The sequence below is a fragment of the Chanos chanos genome, chromosome 4 (assembly GCF_902362185.1).
Source record: "Chanos chanos chromosome 4, fChaCha1.1, whole genome shotgun sequence".
Lineage (NCBI taxonomy): Eukaryota > Metazoa > Chordata > Actinopteri > Gonorynchiformes > Chanidae > Chanos > Chanos chanos.
In genome coordinates, this window is record NC_044498.1 from 35,543,536 (window position 1) to 35,556,787 (window position 13,252).

Genomic DNA, 13,252 nt, shown 5'->3' on the forward strand with positions numbered 1-13,252 from the left:
GGCCTCTGTCATCCGTCAAGAAAACGGTCAAAACTCAGGAGGCAAACTGAAAAGGGACAACTCAACCTAATGCTCTGTGGCCATGCCAAAAAATTCCTTTTATAAGTTAGAACATCCACAAGTATTTCTCAGAATGGGTGAACCAGAGTCTCAACTGACTCTGTAGGGGGAGGTTCCTAGTATGATGACTGTACTCCACTGTCTCAGATTACAACAAATGTAATGTGTTTTAGTGATTGATGACAATGATGCTGATGTTCACACGCAGTGTCAGTGTAGAGATTTCTGTTTTCTTCCTTTATTTCTCTCTCTCTTTCTTTCTCTCTCTCACACACACACACACACACACACACATTCTACAGAGAAAAGCTGTATAAAAACAAGCAAACCCAAAATATGCCTTGAGGCTCTGGTAAATTCATCAGCAGCAGAAAGAAAAGAGGAACCATTTCCTTATTTCATTTGTTTGCCTTCCTCCTCCTCCTCCTCCTCCTCCTCCTCCCCCTCTGTATCTTCTTTGACAGCCAAAAGGAAATGAAAGTGTTCCAGTTTGTGAGGCTCCAAGGCACGGCATCTCCACAAACATTATCATTAATGAGAAAACAAAGGGACCAAGTCTTATTTGAGGCCAAAGGCTTGGAGAGAAATAAACTTTCAAAAGGAACATAAGTTTCAGACCTCTAATAAAACAACATTAAGACAGAGAGAACAAAACACTGAGAACTTTGGCCCAACATTAAACTTCCAGCCGTCTAATGCATCCAAGAGCAGATTGTCTTCGACAGAAATGTACAGCATGCCTTTTTTAAGCCTTCATAGTGAAGAACAATCATATGCCCACACACCATATGGCCATAGTTGGAATGAATATGGTAAAGGCAGTGACTAAAAAACTTGCGCTGATGGAATAAATGTAAAATTATCACCAGTTAATGGAACCTTTGTGGGATCTAATGGAATCAGATAAAATAGCATATTTGTCACACAACAAAGACTATTTAAAGTATAGCATTACATCACAAGACAGGCCATATGAAAGTGTGGTTAAATAGGTCAACAAAGAAAACACATAACCTATATTACTTGGGGCTTTTGCCGCTATTCTTAGCCCCTCTGCAAGATATGCTTTACAAAGTGTGTTGGCACATTCAGCGATCAGCTTTATTTACCAATATAACATCGATGTTCTGGTTCAAATTTCCCAGTTGCAGTCCTGGGAACCCATAGTATTACACATCACTAATGGCAACACTGCCCTAAAATACCTGAATCAGATCATACATTGAAGGGTAGAATAAAACATGACGTCATAAAGCTATTCCACACGGCATTCCTCAGAGAGGAAGAGGACCTTGGAGCCTGGAAGCCTGCCTGGCTCTGACCTTGACGATAAAAGCTCTCCCATCTGTCTTACATGTCACCAACACAGCTATAGTAACCCTTCTGTCATAGACTGTCATGTTACATAGTTTCATTAGGCCTCCTTCTTTTTCATTCTCATTCTCACTTCTATGTCAGATCTTTCTCTCAGTTCCTGTGTCTCTTTGTCTCTCTCCATTTCACTCCCTGTTTTCATATCCTCTTCATTCAGCTTTTATTTCTCTACACCACGGGCCCTTCTTGAAGTCGTTCTTAAGCATCCCTGTCACCATGACTGGATATATTCAAAGTTTGTTCTCTTTAGTTTGGATGCAGTCCAAGGTGAGTCATATTTTGATGGTTGTGTCCTTGCTTCTTGTGACCTCTTTTGACTTTACTGAGTTTCATAATTGTGAATCACCCATGGCATTCTAAGCATCCTGTCTTGCCATCTTAAGCACCTTTGTGTTGAATAAATGACCATCTTTCTCTCTCTGATGACCATGTCAAAGCCGCTGACACACTTGCTGTTCTGTGGAACCCATGCCTGTCATTCTGTAGCTTCTAGCTCCTGTAGTGTCAGTTGGCAGCTTAGAGATGTGCTGAAAGGCACCCAGGGGGAAGACAATTATCCCACTGCCAATATGTGGGCCATTTCACAGGGCCGGTGGCAGTACAGACGGCATGGCCTGCAAAGGACATGTCGTTACCACTGGCGTTTCAAGCTTGCCTTAATGCACCTCCTCCAAGATGTGAGCAAAATATCACAGCCTATCCCCTGACAGCCTTGAAGCATACTAATTGAAGGAAAGGATATTCTTACAGAAGGATCCACTGCACTAGGAGCTGAAGAGTGGATAGATTCCACGGAAACCGAACATTCTGTAAGTTCCAGGGAAAGCCTCTATTGCCTCCTTTATGACATCACCGTTCTAGCCTTTCATTGTGATATCCTTGTTGACCCTCCAACACATGAAATCACCACAGTGGTAGGTGCCAATCAAGCCCCATGTGTCATCAGCAGGAGGATGATGTTTTGTTGGTGAAGGGAGGGTTTGGCCCTACAGGGGGTGGAGCTTAGGAACACATCACCCCTGGAGAGAATGCATTAAGTCATTTCATGCCAATAGGCTTCCAACTCAGCGAGCCAAAGAGCACACTCCCAGCAGGGAGAAAGAGGAGCACACACACATAAAGCACACCACATACTGATAGACACATACTGAACCATGTCGTGCAGCATACACACGCTGCACACACGCCAAGGTACAGAACTCAGGTATGAATAAGAGAAGCTCCTATTCATGTTATTGTGACTCCAAAAGCCACAGCAATACCTCCGCACACACACACACACACACACACACACACACACACACACACACACACACACACACACACACACACACGCACGCGCACACACACACACACACACAATTAAAAAACGAAGACAACATAATAATGTCACATGTGTCTCTTTGTTGATCCTCATGCAGCCAACTCTGTAGCTAAAAAAAAAAAAAATCAAACCATCTCCTGCTGTTTCACTGCTTGTGTCCTTCACAGAGAGAGTTTTTCTCTGCTGGAAGCATTGATATTTCTCCCTAAAGGGCTTATTATTCAACCTCTGCCTCAAGGCCACATGCACGAATTCCCCACTCCTGCCACTACAGATATGTACACACAAGCTTAATATGACTGGACAAATACGGCAAGTGCATACTAAAGAACACAAAACACAAACAGGCAGACATGTCTTTATATGACTACATTTTCTTCCGTGGCTAATGGGAAGTCTAGGATGTGCTTTACCAAATCATTTCTGTGTCTATAATGTGTATAGGAAAGCTATTTATGTGCCTTTGCACGAGTAGCATAAATCTATTGGCTTTGCTCTCTCTCAAGGTTTTCAAGGGTACTACTATTCTCTCTCTCTCTCTCTCTCTCTCTCTCTCTCTCTCTCTCTCTCTCTCTCTCTCTCTCTCTCTCTCTCTCCCTCTCTCTCTCTCTCTCTCACTCCTTTAAGATAAACATCCTTTGGTCATCATGAACCATGGCCGACAGTTTCTAACTTTGAGTGGCGGTGATGAGTGTGGGTCATTTCACTGGATTTCATGGCCTGCTACAGACTTTCTGTGAAAGGAAGAGAGGGATGATCTGACACCCTGAAGGAGAAGGACGTAATGAAGAAAATTAACATACATTCAGATGGTAATATATTCTACAGCAGCACCCAGACGTGCTGTTCAAAAGAACCACCTATTTCCTAAAAAGTCCATATTTGAGATAGAGCAAAGAAACAAATTGTCAATGGAACGCACAGACGTAGAACAAATTTCACCCAAGATAATTCAGGCAAAAAGAAAACAACAAAAGTCGATCATCCTAATGCTTCGCTAGGCTGCAGAGAGCTCCTTAATGAGCCATAAATTAGTCATAATGCCATAGCTCTGCTGAGATTAATTCACACTCTAATCAGAATGTAAAATCAACATGATTTCAAAGTCATTATCCTACTGAAACTGATCATTTGGGTTTTATAGTGCAGTTAGTGCATACAAGCATGAAGTCGCATCATAAATTCACAGAGAGCCTTTATAACTTGTCATAGCCACACTAAAAATTGTGGCCTTGCAAACTTTTCATAATACATACAGCTTTTGGTATTACTTTAAATAGCCTGTCTTTTAACCTTCTGGAACCTTCTCTTTTGGGTCTCTGATTGCTAACAGGTTACAAAAGAGCCATCAAAATTTTGGAGATATTAACAACTTTGAGCAGCAGCTAACTCTTTTGACAGTAACAGGACTGAGTTCAAAAAAAAAAAAAAAAAAAAAAAGGTTGAATCCTTTGAACTGTAGTGAATCCCAGTACTAAAATACCAGCATGGAGAGTAAATGGGTGCAAAATCTTAAGTTCCATCTCCACCAAGCAAAATAACTATTATGATAAAAACTAAAAATCATTTCATTTTCTCTACATAGACAGTTCCCCACAAAGTGCGCATCTTTGATTTATGGATATGTTCAGTGGAAAAAATACACCCACTGAGGAAAAAAAAAAACATTCTTGGTATAAGGAACAAGGTAACAATTTGTAGTTTATTATGTACAGCTTTTGTTACAGTTATCATGCTCGGCGGATGCCATAATAAACTGCACGCAGTAATATAGCACGTTCAATAGTATAGCCAATATACTGTAGTTACAAGTAAGAAGGCTGCAAAGAATAAAATCTAAATGCACTGCAGATTAGTGTCCTGATGAATGTAGACACTAGGGAAATCCATAATTGTAATGTAGACAAAACATTAAATGAGTAAGACAATTTAATCAGGAAATGGTTTCTTCATTGTGCTGGCTCACGGGGTTGCAGTACATAAACATATGAGGTACAAAAACAAACGAAGCCATTAAGTATTTCTGTAATGAAATTTAAGGCCAAACCCCTGTGTGTCCAGAGCCTGAGTTAAATCAAAACAAAGTACAGTGGGGAGGTGAATAAGAGCCAACACAAAAAAAAAGACCTACATCCCAGTTAAATTAATTAACAGTTATGGTTAAGCCTAATTTAATTTAAAATGTAATTACAGGAGGCCTACTTCTACAGACCATCTTTGCGTCCTCATTAGAGATAATGAGTGCATGAGGTAATTAGTGCATGGAGTTACCCAGGATCCCCTGCGACAGTGATGATTCCTCAATATCACTGCACCTGTGTGTGACATGTAGGACATAGACATGTGGAGATTCATTCATCCTTACCTTCCCAAAGCTTCCCTTCCCAATAGCACGAAGGATCTGGAAGTGGTCAAAATTCACTGTAAGGAAAGGGAAAGAGACAATGTGTCACTGACTATTTTAAGTCAGAGATTCAAAGAAGTATACGTATTATTGTAGTACAGTTACTGTCATTTTAAGGTGAGTTAAAATTGGCAGTAGCCTCAGACATTGATTCATATGATTTATCTGTGGTATTAAGGGAGAATACCTTGCACTCAGTGTACTGCTTACATTTTAGCTTTAAACTAAGACCAAATCACAATCTTTTAATATGTTTCATTCATTCATCTATCCATCCATCCACTCATTCATATATTCATTCATTCTTTCTTTCATTCTCACACTTGCCTCAAATAGCATGTTTGCCTCTGCCCCCTTCTCTCTCTCTCTCTGTCTCTTTATTTGTGTATGTAATTAGCATTCAGGTGTCTAGAGCTGCCCTTGACATGCTCTGCTGGTTCCCCGGTTCGGCTGATGGCCTGCTGACTCCTTCATTCTGCCTAAATGTTTTTGTAAAATCATGCTCAGAAAAGAAAGCATTCCTTTATGTCCTGTGCTTAACTTGGACTATAAGAACATTGCACTAAAAATGAATCAATTTGCTGTCATACTTACAACTGAATCATAGAAGTCTGACTTTCCTCCCTTTCTCTAATCTTATAAAGGCATTCCAAAAAAAGAGGAAGTACACTCTGTCCTGAACAATCCTTGAAAGCATTCATCTTATTCACATAACGGTCTCCAAAGCTGGAGTGGTTTGTTAAATGATTTGTATTCCTCCATTATGAGACTGTAGTCTCCTGTGTAACATTACAGAGAGCGTTGAGACTTGACCCTAACGGCGTTTGTGCATTTAAGTTGGCTCGATGCCTAAGCAGCACAATGCTGTAATCCCACATGACTTTACTGGGTGCGTTCCCTCATAATTTTGATATCAGCAGTTCTAGCTTCCAGGCTCCACAAACCAATACACTATACTCAGCTACCTATGTGTGAAGGGTGGAGAGAAAAAAAATACAAACTGAACAATACACTGATCGGACCTTTTCGCGCGAGTCATTAATCTTTTTCACTCTGTTCGTTACTGTATTTCTCCATTCTCTTCAAAATGAAAAGATAATACAGGGACATATCATCTGAGAGCATTTGTCTAGAGAAATCCTTACTCTCAGGCTCTTGGACTGCATATAAATTCAAATTATATGTAAGATTTACTTTCAGTATAGTGGGAATTAATATTTGATAGGATATTTCACACATTTTGATCTGGCATGATGCATTCTGGTAATTGGTGTATTTTGAGTATTGTAGCTTAGTTGCAGGGGTAATTAAGTTTCACAGCTGGTCAACCGAACCCCCTGAACACTTTCAGACATACTACACTGATTTTCATAAGTGTGCTACCCATAAACATACAAATCATTTTCTATGTTTGTTTCACAGCTGTTCATTGGTCTGTAAAGATGTTCTGGCTGTTTTCAGCTGAGCCTCTATGCTTTGAAGGAGACCAAAAATTGAAAAAAAGAAAGAAAAGAAAATGTACACTGCTCTCTTGAGCGATAACATACATAATGAGCTAATAAACCAAGTGTGGAAACATATAAAGGCTCAGGGTCTGGGAAATAGATTTTTAGCTGATGCTATTCACACAACAGAGGCCAATGGAGGTACTGTGTACTGTCTGATAGAAAAGAGCATACATTATAACATTTAGATGAATCATCAGAGTCTTTCTGGGCTCTGTTTGTTCTGTCAAAGACTACTGCATTCTACTGACACAGGTATTACTGGTTTCATAAAGCTGGTGTGCCTCATCTAATGTAAAAAAAAAAAAAAGAATTAGACGGCACAGTTGTTGTTCAATCTACAATAAAGGAGACAACATTGCTGGCACATATTGGCGTGCCTTCAGCACAGTACAGGATATTTCTCACATTCTTTTTCCAAGCTATTGTTTTGCTTCAATTGGCTGCAATTTCTCTGAAGTTAACAAGAGTCTGGCACAGACTGACAGCAGCAATTCTGAGAATCCTTTGGTTATTTTTGGAAATTCTAAGACAGAAAGAGAGACTATAAGTGCCTTGTGAAATCTTTAGGCACACTATCGACCGTTCTTTACCCCTTCCTCTTTCTTGTCTCGTTCAAGGCAGCGCTCTGCAAGAACAATCTTCACCTCAACACAAAAGATATAGGCATCTGGCATGCTTACTGGATGCTTTAGTATGGGTTCATTGCTGACACACCACTGTCAAAATGCTGAGTGGGCTCCATCGTGGACCCACATTGAAAGAGACCGTGGCATACTGAGGGAATGGAAGCCGAGGTTCTTGGCATGGATCCTACTGGATTAAGTCCAGTATAAGCATTGAAGCTAGTCCCTACCACACCACCGATGGCTTTGACCAGAAAATGCTTGCTGATGAAAAAGAGAGGGCTGCTTGTTGAAATTAATGCTTTGGGGATTTGAGCAGACTAATGAAGATGCAGAACCAACGCTGACTTGAAGTTTAAACTCACAGAGAACCAAGTCCCTGTGATTATGCGAACGAATCATGCAATTATAGTCATGCTGAAATAAAAGCAGCATTTCAGACTATTTTTGAATATATTCAGAGCTATCTCTTAAAACCTCATTCAGTGTACAATTGCACAATTAATATCCAAAGATGGAGCTAATATCCCCTTTTAGCATCATCTACCATTCTGAGGCAATGCATTCATTTTAACTTGAAAATCTGTCAAGTGCAGGCTGGAAGAGGTGGGCACCCTCTTCCAAGTCTTGGAACGTATTATGATTTCTTCCTTATTTATAGCCTTACCGATTGTTTTCTTGCATGTGTCATTTCAAGCGGAGATCTCTATGGTTTGTTCATTGAGGACCAGAAGAACAGGATTCTCAGTAGAAGTTGCTCTGTGGCAACAGTTACTGAAATTGACTTGGTATTGAAGTGGTATTAAAAGCAGCTTCCATGTAAGAAACTGTGAAATACCCAGGCCTGGTTCTAATTTAAATGACAAGTATCCTACAGAGTTGTTTTTGCCCTTTCTTTCTTTGAAAAGGTCACATTTACATCACAAATAGAGTACTCAAACCACTGGTTTTGAAAAAAGAAAATTCTGTTTATATGTCAGACATCTCATAGCCCTGTGAGTGATTGGAATAGTCCTGGGACGTAGCAAGTTTAAATGTATAATTCTTTATCATCATGGCAAGTCTTTTTTGCTTCAGTAAGACTAACAATTCCCCAGACATCAGAACATTTTCGAGTGAAAAAATTATGTTATCTAATGAGCAGCAGAGCAGAGGGTTTGTATTCTATTTCACTAAAGTGTGGTATAGTGTTCAGCTGTCAAATATAACTTCATAACATGTCTCCGAGATTCGAATTTAATTGATTTACTTTATTTCTCACAAAGCATACATATTCCTTTTAAACTACTTAAACATTTTATATAGAGACAAGACCAATCTAACTTGCCTTTTACCCAAATTAAGCATAGCTCAGAAGATCAGTGGATATCCATTGCTTTTTTTAATGAACATTTGGTTACTTACACTCAATCCCCATTGCTCCTCTTAGTCTGACAAATAGACGCCGTTTAATAAGCACTATGCGGGGGCAACGCTGTGCAGAAACCCTGAGGTAAGAGACACATATTGGAGGCCATTAGCGGAACCAGTCGGGGGTGTTTTCCACACTGTGGCTTGTTCTGGTCGCCGGCCAAGAATGATAGGCGCGTAGTTACAGGGAGGAAGCGACCTCTGAACTTACCTGTCTAAAATGACAGGTGCTCTGATGTGGCGGCAGTCCTGAGGGCGTTCACACATTACCTCTATAATCCCAACCTTAACCGTCTGGGACGGAGAGATAAAACTCCGGATCTGTGTCTGACTAAACTAGCTTCTCCCCCCACATTTATTCAGGGGCTGTCAGGTAGCTGTGAGATATTTGGATATTTCAGTATGGATAGGCAACCTCTCATTCACACACTCTTGCTTGGTTTAATATAAGTATCCCTGTTGCATTTAATTGGCTGAAAAGAACAACAGAAGGATTTGTTCTGATAGGTAAGCAGTGTGACAGTCTAAAAAGCTTTGTGTGAAGGTATAAGTAAGCTTTATGAGGCTTAGGGATCTCGTAAATATGTGGTTTATTATCTACTGATTTGCGGTCCATGCCATCTGCCACCAGTTAAAAACATTCCTAAGTAGTTTGGCGTACGGAGGTTAGTGTTCACAGTAGTGGTGAACCTATTCAAAGTAATGGTTTATGATGTGTCTTGCAAAAGTTGGCTAAATGTTCCAGCTAAATCTCAGTGAATGTTATTTATCCTGAAGGCTGGGTCAAACAAAAAATGGACGACATGCCGGGACAAATGACGTCTTTCTTTGAAAAGACAACACTTCAAAACTTCCGCACACTGGTGCTAATAAAGTTTCACCATATGTGCTGAGCTTTAGGGAGTGAAATTAGAAGGAGTCATGTCCAAAGAAACACAACAGAAGGGACATCAGCATTTGAAACACAGTTTGTTTCCATCACTTTGGTCATTACTTCACAGTTAGTATAATAGCACGCTAACATCTGGCAACGCTCACATGCTACATGGCCAGATAGTCCTGTCAGCCGGTTAGAAACTGTCATCATTGTCACCAGATGAAAATGACTTATTGGCTTGATGGCAATTATGGACACAGAGATGATGTAATTTTCATAAGCTGTTCTTCATTAATCATCATCAGTGTCCATGCTGTGGCCTGATGGGTAATGTTGGAGTGAAACTACTCGTGATTTTCCGTGTCTTGTTTGGCTCATGTGGGTCTGAGGTTTGAGGATGCGGAACCCTGGGTAGACCATGTCAAAGTATAGTCAGAAACAAAATAAAACAGAGACACACAAAGAAATGCACCCTTTCATAACCTGAAATCTAAATCTGCACCAAGTTGTAAGATATTGTTACACAATATACTCAGTTTACATAGACAAAGACATATAAGGTGCATCGTATTAAGCACAGAAGGACCAGGTTCTTGAGTACAAGCGCTGAACAGATGGCTTTCAGAAGATATGATAAATTTCTTTTTTTTTCTGTAACATCTGGATATCCAAGGATGTTTTTTTTTTTCTTTCTGGCAGGACTGAGAAATAAAATTCAGAAATTAAACTGATAGCTAACTATTGGGGGGGGAGATTCTCTTTTCTTCTGCTGAGATGTCATTAAAGCTGTTCATTCAGATCAAACAAATCATTTGAGATAAAAACAGTTGAGGAAAAAAAAAGATTCAGACAGACGTGGAAACTGACCATTTTGCTCCTTCATAAATCACTGGATGAGGCCAGTGTCATGCTGTGACATGTAGCGTCTGCTCCTAAATTTTCCCAGAGTCCCTAGAGGTAATAACTAAAGTGGTTAAGCATTTCATGATGATCAATACGAAGAGTCTGGTGAAACAGACCTCCTAGCGTCTGTATACAGACACATCTACCAAGGGCAGAACTTTGTCAAGGAGAGTAAAAAAACGAGAGTACTTTTATAAGACACATAAACTGAGAAGATTTACAACTGCAATAATGTTTCCAGAAGAGTGAACTCTCTCAAAGAGCACAAAGAGATGCGCAGGTACAAGGAAATTTCCATTTAGCCTAGAGCTTTCACAGTCTTCAAGATAAATTATGTCATTTATAACAGATACGCAAAAAGTCAGTAATCCGCATTAGATTAAAGTTGTGGATAAAGTCTGTTAAAAATGTGATGTCAGCCATTTTGGAGAACTGCAGTACCTTTGGATGACTGACAGCAAATTTAGAATTTAGCTGGTACATTTCCTTTTCTTTTTTCTTTTTTTTCCTTTTTTCCTCGGTCCAAGATCTAAGATTAGTCTACGATCAGAACACGCAAATGAATAATCTCTTCAAAAATGAGTGACTGCTTCAGAAAACCATGCCTTGAGATGCTGGACATATCCAGTAGACTGCAGACTACATGTGATCAGTGTCATTTTCAGTTCTGACCTGGATAAACCCTAGCTTAAAGACCACTGCTGCCTCTCCCTCAGGCTTATTAAATATTTCAAAGTAATAAAATATTTCAAAGCCTGTAGTGAAACTATTCCTCCTGGTAAGACACCGAGCTATTCAATGTTACACGCACAGCTTTGGCATATGTGGAGCCAAAAAAAGAATCCAGGGGAAAAAAAGGAACACATGCGTGTGTGAAGGTGTAGTTTTATTAAGGTCGCAAAAAGTACAGAAGTTTCCTCAAGGTAATATGTCTTTTTCAAAGAATTTGGCCAAGGCTATGCAGTCCAGTTAGGCAAAGGATTTTAGTAGTCTTACTCAGTGACATGTCTAGAAGGTTGTATTACTCATTAAATCCTTTGAGCAGGATATCCTTTCAGAAGTAACGTATTAACGGATCAGACACATTCAAAGTGAGAGTTGTCGATGTCCTTTTTTTTTTTTTCCACCACAAAATTCAAATTCTCAAACACTGTTGAAGACACCCAGAAAAGTCTCCTTCTATTTTCACAGCTCGAAATCTATATATTTGAGGAATCTGTTTACTCAAATTACAGTAATCATGACAACAGCTCTCTTTGTTTTCTCCTCGTTCTTTTGGAAAGACTAATACAGCTTAATGGTTGGTTTTCAAAACAGAATCCAGATTGAATATGTATGAGAAGTCCATTGTCATCGAAAAGCGTGGCAATTTTCTTTATGCATCTCTAACGGCGCTTCAAGAATTAAGACGTCAAGATGAGAACATGGAATCTGGGAAAACGGTCGTGATGAAAAAAAAAAAAGAAAAAAAAAAGGATAATTTACATTTTAAATCATACCTCAGCAGATGCCTAAAGCAGCTATTCATTCTAACACAAATAACCCTCTTCTGAATCCATGGCTTTTGTATTAATCGTCTGTGATGTGATGTTTTGATCTTTCCCGTTCACAGACGAGGTTTTCTTTTTTTTTTTTTTTGCTGGCCGCTTTTGAGGCATCCGTGAAAAGCAAGCTTCAAAGGGCGAATGTGAAGTTGATCATCACAGACTCGGGGTATGACCACAGGTTTTTCAGTATCTATGGGTCTATACCGAGATATAAGTACTCTCCCCCACGCACCCCTGCCCAAAGCCTAAGCATTAAATTAGGACAGAGAGTTCACTTCTCTCCCCCAGAAGTGTCTCAAGCTGAGTGTGCTGCAGGTGTCAGTGCATGTGTCTGTCTGAGTTTGAAAGAGAGCAATAGAAAGAGCCATAAATTGAACAGCTGTGTTGCCAGTTTTATGTGTGTGTGCATGTGTGTGTGTGCATGTGTGTGTGCGTGTGCGTGTGTGTTAGTTCTGTATACGCCTCCCTGCTCCTTCGGTGTACATTTTTCCATTGACGTAACAGAACTTGCTTGCCTGATTGCATTAGAATGGACTTGTGCTGTTTGAGTGCGGAGAGAATCGATAAGAAACTCAGTACAGATGGTCTTGTCTTTGAAGTGGACGAATGCTCTGGGCTTCACAGGGAAACTGCACCCTGTCAGAAGGCCACATTGATTCTCCCACATGGTCTGGTGCGGTGTGTCCGCTTTAGCATTCATGACCGTACTGTACGCTACACATTCAGACATATACGGAGGGTTTTACAGTCATCTTTTCTTCTCTCTGCTGTACTGCATCCTCAACATCATCTGTTTGCTTTAACCACAGTTTCTTCTCCACTTTTGTCTCCATGACCTCAAGTCGGCTTCAAACCTCTCATTTCTCAAAGCGTCTCAACAGAACATCCTTGGGGTCCTGGTTTTTGAAGAACAAAACTACACTTCGTTGGACAGAAAAAAACAGTTTATAATACGACGCAACAAGACATTCATTTCAATTTAATTTTCCACCAATTTCTTTTTGTCAGGAAACTGTTTAAAGTATTATTTCTGGACTGAATGTACTGATTGGATTCTAGTCACTGAGAGAAGACAGCCAAAGATTCCTATTTAACATTGGTCTGCTGTTTAATATCCTGCAGTTGTGTTCTCCTTTGTTTTGTTTTTTTTTGTCAATGAAAGTGAAGCGAAAGCCATACTTTACAGTTGTACAAGAAACTGAGGTGTCATTCTGCCTTTGAC

General features: G+C 39.9%; 1 protein-coding gene across 1 annotated transcript in view; it reads right to left on the minus strand.

The window, feature by feature from the left end:
- The window catches only part of stk32c (serine/threonine kinase 32C), a 51,172-nt gene that overhangs the window by 23,597 nt on the left and 14,323 nt on the right, over nucleotides 1-13,252 (minus strand). Inside the window, exon 3 of the mRNA XM_030771943.1 lies at nucleotides 5,124-5,179. Coding sequence (XP_030627803.1) covers nucleotides 5,124-5,179 — 56 coding nt within the window. The remainder of the gene's footprint in view (nucleotides 1-5,123; nucleotides 5,180-13,252) is intronic.